This window comes from Rousettus aegyptiacus, unplaced genomic scaffold (genome assembly GCF_014176215.1).
Source record: "Rousettus aegyptiacus isolate mRouAeg1 unplaced genomic scaffold, mRouAeg1.p scaffold_m13_p_11, whole genome shotgun sequence".
Classification (NCBI taxonomy): domain Eukaryota; kingdom Metazoa; phylum Chordata; class Mammalia; order Chiroptera; family Pteropodidae; genus Rousettus; species Rousettus aegyptiacus.
In genome coordinates this window covers 64,652,285-64,656,737 of record NW_023416286.1, presented here as the reverse complement: position 1 = coordinate 64,656,737, position 4,453 = coordinate 64,652,285, and the positions used below count along the sequence as shown (strand labels likewise).

At 50.8% G+C, this 4,453-nt stretch overlaps 1 protein-coding gene across 1 annotated transcript; it reads left to right on the top strand.

Moving 5' to 3' along the window:
- Positions 1 to 1,033: 1,033 nt before the first annotated feature.
- Positions 1,034 to 3,907, top strand: LOC107521742 (nuclear envelope pore membrane protein POM 121C-like). The gene is given in 9 exon segments (XM_036228335.1): positions 1,034 to 1,298; positions 1,301 to 1,426; positions 1,429 to 1,779; positions 1,782 to 1,895; positions 2,073 to 2,329; positions 2,332 to 3,389; positions 3,391 to 3,586; positions 3,588 to 3,777; positions 3,780 to 3,907. Coding segments are annotated over 9 exon segments (2,685 nt in total).
- The last annotated feature ends 546 nt before the right edge of the window (positions 3,908 to 4,453 follow it).

Genomic DNA, 4,453 nt, shown 5'->3' with positions numbered 1-4,453 from the left:
GACATTCGGTTTGTTTCTAATTTTGAATGATTATGAATTATAGTGCTATAAACATTCAAGATTATAAGAATTACAAGTAATTTTTAAGATTAGAATTACTGGGTCATATTTGAAGTTTTGGGATGTGTATAAGAATCTGGAAAATTGTTTTCCAAATCTTTCTAACAATTTTTCATCTCATCTGTGGTGGAGGGAAGTGGCCATCACTGCAAGAAAGCCACAGAAAGCAATTAGAACAAAACCACTAAGGAAAGTCTCTGCACCTCCAGGGCACAGGTGAAGACCTGCTGAGTCTGGGAGAAGGGGAAAAACAAAACAAAACAAACAAACAAAAACCCTCTACCTAAGGAGGAGTGCAAGAAATCCATCCTGGGCTCATACCACCATAAATCTATTTGAGAGAGGGACACAACATTCTATAGCATACCACCCACCATATATAGAGGACGGGTGGGGCTAGGCTGGGGCTGCGCTCCTCCTCCTGTCGTGGCTCGGCCTCGTGCTGAACATACCTGGCACCAAGGCTACTGCTGCCGGGTGGGAACCAAGCCACGAGCCCCGAGGTTCGCGCACCTCCTGCTCTCGCTGTTTCTGAACTTGCAGGGTCAGTGAACATTGCTGCCTTGGGCCAGGTCAGCAGTAAACAGAAACTTCCTAGAGCCAGGACCCTCCTTGAAGGAAAGATCCGACACTATTGAGCTGCTCCTCATGGGTAAGTAACCTGAGCAAGCCCGCCCCGCAGCCTAACCCACCTCGGGAGGCCAAGGACCTGCGGGAGTGGCCTGGCCACACCCCGCCACGGGCTCCCTTGACCCCTGGCGTCCACCACTTTTACCCCTCTTTCCGCTCTTTTCTTCCATCCTGCAGGAGGCCTTCCCACAGGGATTTTGGGACTTTATCAAGTCGGTTTGTAATAACACCTAGAAGATGATATCCAATCCAGTAGACCGAATATTCCTTTCTGGGGGCACTTCCCACAGTGTGCTGGAATGCTTGTCACAAGAAGACTGTTCTTTCTGCTTGTAATTTCAAAATGGTGTGCAGCCTGGTATCAGTGAGGATTGCTCCTCCCGATAGAAAATTGACTCATCCTCCAATGTCCGAGCAGTTAATCAGCTCAACACTGTCCTCACCATCAAGTGATGCTCCAGATCCATGTGCAAAGGAGACCATACTGAGTGCCCTCAAAGAGAGGAAGAAGAGAACAGTGAAGGAGGAAGAACAAATATTCATTGATAGCCAAGAAAATAAAAGAAGATGCCATGATAGCAGTGGGAGTGGGCCTTTGGTATTCGAGGCCCTGTGGCTGATAGAGTCCCTGCTTCTTTTGTGACTAACCTTGAATCTCTGAAGAGAGGTCTCAATTCTCGAAGCTCAGATCACCACCTGAATAAGAGATCCCACATCTCTTCTATGAGCTCCATGATAAGAGGTACACAGGTGGCATTCCTAGCTCCAGCCACAATGCCATTACCAGTTCGTATAGCCCTACTAGAGATTTCTCTCAGCTGCGGAAGACAAGTGGTCCCAATTCACCACCCTTTCCTAGCCCAGCCTCATCTCACTCCCAGACACCGAAGAGGCCAGCAAGGAAAATAAAAGAGGAATTTTTTCATCACTCTAGTTCTTTGTCTCTGTTAGTAACTGACAAGGAGTCCCAGGGAGAAAAGGTTGTAGGTACAACCACGTGGAAGAAAGAGAACTCGTGGAATTCCCCATCTATCCTTAGCAGCTCTGGGCAGCAGAAGTGGAAGATACAGCTTCTGCCCTCCAGGAGAGGGACCAGCTGACCTTGCCTCTACCTCCCCAGTTTGGTTATTCAATCACTGCCAAAGACCTAGACTTGGAAAAGAAAGCTTTGTTACAATGGTTTAACAAGGTCTTGAAGAGTAAGACTAATGCTGCCTCAAACTCTGTCACTGAGAACCCACTTACCACTCAGCCATCTTTTACTTTTACCCAGCCTACTGCTGAGACTGCTTCCTCCTAAACCCCACTCCTGGCCCCAAGCACTGACTGACTCTTAGAGAGCTTAAGGAAGATATCAAATTCCTCAGGCCTACCATACTTCCCAGAATCTGTTGGAGCAACAACTACTGTGGCCCATTTGCCTCCGAAGACACCCAGCCTTCCTGGCCCTCTTGGCTCTTCACAGACAGTGCCCCTTCCAGGCACCTCCTCAGACTCCAAATCCACAGTCACTTTCTTGGTATTGACCCCTGCTTCTCCTGGGATACCTATCACTGACATCACCAAGTTGCTTCTTGTCTCTCAGGCTGAGACATCTGCCAAATCCCAAGCCCTGTCAGCCCCACACTCCACACTCATCTACCCCCTACCCCCAAGCAAGGTGCTCTGTTTGGAATGCTGAGAACCCCACCTGCTAACCCTTCTGCCACTGCAGCTCCTGCTGTATCTTCAGCACCTTCTATGTTCAGGCTCATTTTTATGGTCCCATCAAAAAACGATAATGAGGGCCCTTTGCTAGCTAGCCTTTCCAAGGTTACAACCTCAGCATCTTCCAGCTCTGCCCTTCCTTCGACTAACAGCCCTTCATCCATCACTTTCAAGCCAATCTTTGGCAGCATGGAACCACCTACATCTGTGCCCTTGTCAACTCCCTTCTTCAATCAAACAACTACTCCGGCCACAACCACAGGCGCCCCTCTCTTCACTGGCCAGGTCAGTGCCACATCAGCAGTGGCTGCCGTGACCATAGCTAATACCTCCGCAGGCTCGTCTTTAAAGCCTGCCTTCAGCTTGGGTGTGAGCAGTGTGACCAGCACCATGAGCAGGGTGACTAACACCACCACTTCCACCTCCAAGCCTTTACTCTTTGCAACGTTCCCCATCTCTGGTGCCAGCTTTACCCCAGCCATGGTTTCCATATTCCAATCTGGCAAGCCTCCTGCCATGCCCACTTTGGCAACAGTCACCACCTTTGGCCAGTCCCTACCCAGTGCCATGCAGACAGGCACCAGCAGCAGTGCCACCAGCTTTAGTGGTTTTGGCAGCACGCTTACAGCCTCGGTCCTGGTCACCACCAACCAGCCTAAGCTGACATTTAGTAGTGCTGCCACACCAGCATTCAACATTCCCTTTGGCTCAATCACCAAGGTCCCACTCCCATCACATCCAGGAAACAACCCCCAGCTTTCATTTGGGCAGCAGCAGGGAGCCACCAAACCAGCCATCACCCCCAGCTTCGGAAGCTCTTTCGCCTTTGGAAACTCTGCAGCCCCAGCCCCAGCTGCAACGCCAGTGCCAGCCCCAGCCCAGCCAGCCTTTGGCAGCACAATGCAGTCAGCTTTCGGTGTTTTGAAATCCACAGCCTCTGCCTTCAGCACCCCTGCCAGCACCCAAACAGCCTTTGGCAGCACCACAGCTGTTCACCACCTCTGGCTCTGGAGCCACAACCCAGATCACAAGCAGTGGAACGAGTAGCTCAGTGTTTGGGAGCACAACACCACTGACCTTCACAATTAGGGGCTCAGCAGCCCAAGCTGGCAACAGGGGCTTTGGGATCAGTATGGTTACCCCAAGCACCACCTCCACCTCTGGGATGACTAGCAACACAATTCCTTTTGGGGGGACGCTTGAGTCAGAACATCTTGGACACACCCAGCCAGAGCACACCCTTTGCCTTCAGTGTGACCAGCACCCCTGAAAGCAAACCTGTATTTGGAGGCACCTCCACACTCATCTTTGGTCGGAGCACCCCTGCCCCTGGGGTGGGCACATCAGGCAACAGCCTTTCCTTTGGGGGGTCCTCAACACCTCCCAAGGCTTTATTGGAGATGGACCTTTGAGGTCAGTGACCCCTTCGTTTTCCATTAGTGCAGGATCCAGGACCCCAGGAGCTGGACAGCGACAGCAGGCCATAAGGCAGCACACTCGTAGGAAGTAGCCCCCACCCCCACCCTTTGCCCAAACCTGGACTCTGGCACCTGCTAAGAAGAGCGTCTGACCTAGTTCCATAAGGCGAACCCACCCCAGACCTCTGGCTTCAGCCACCAGGGAGATAGTAGCAGCCCTGGGGCCATTTCCCACTCCTCAGGCAGCAGACACCTCAGGCTTTTTGGAGGAGAAGTAGGTAGGATGTGACAAGGCAGAGCCCCATACCTCTACTTGAACAGTTCTGGTGGTAAAGCCGGAGACAACTAAAGAAACAGCTGTACATATCGTCCACTTCCCTGATTTGTTTAGTATATAAGCTTAGACAGGCAGCCTCCTTTCCTGACTTTTTTACAAGAGCCATCTTTGCTGGAGGGTAGCAGATAGAACCCTCTTCGCTTGCCTCTCTGATGTGCGTTTGATGGAGCTGGGGGAAATGCATTATCCTTAAAGCTTTACCTTACTTGGCTTCACTATAAAAAGTGATTATCTTCTGGTCCCTTTAGGCTGTTTCTCCATTTCTTGCAGCTTTATTCTTAACTAGTTCCTTCCAGGATCT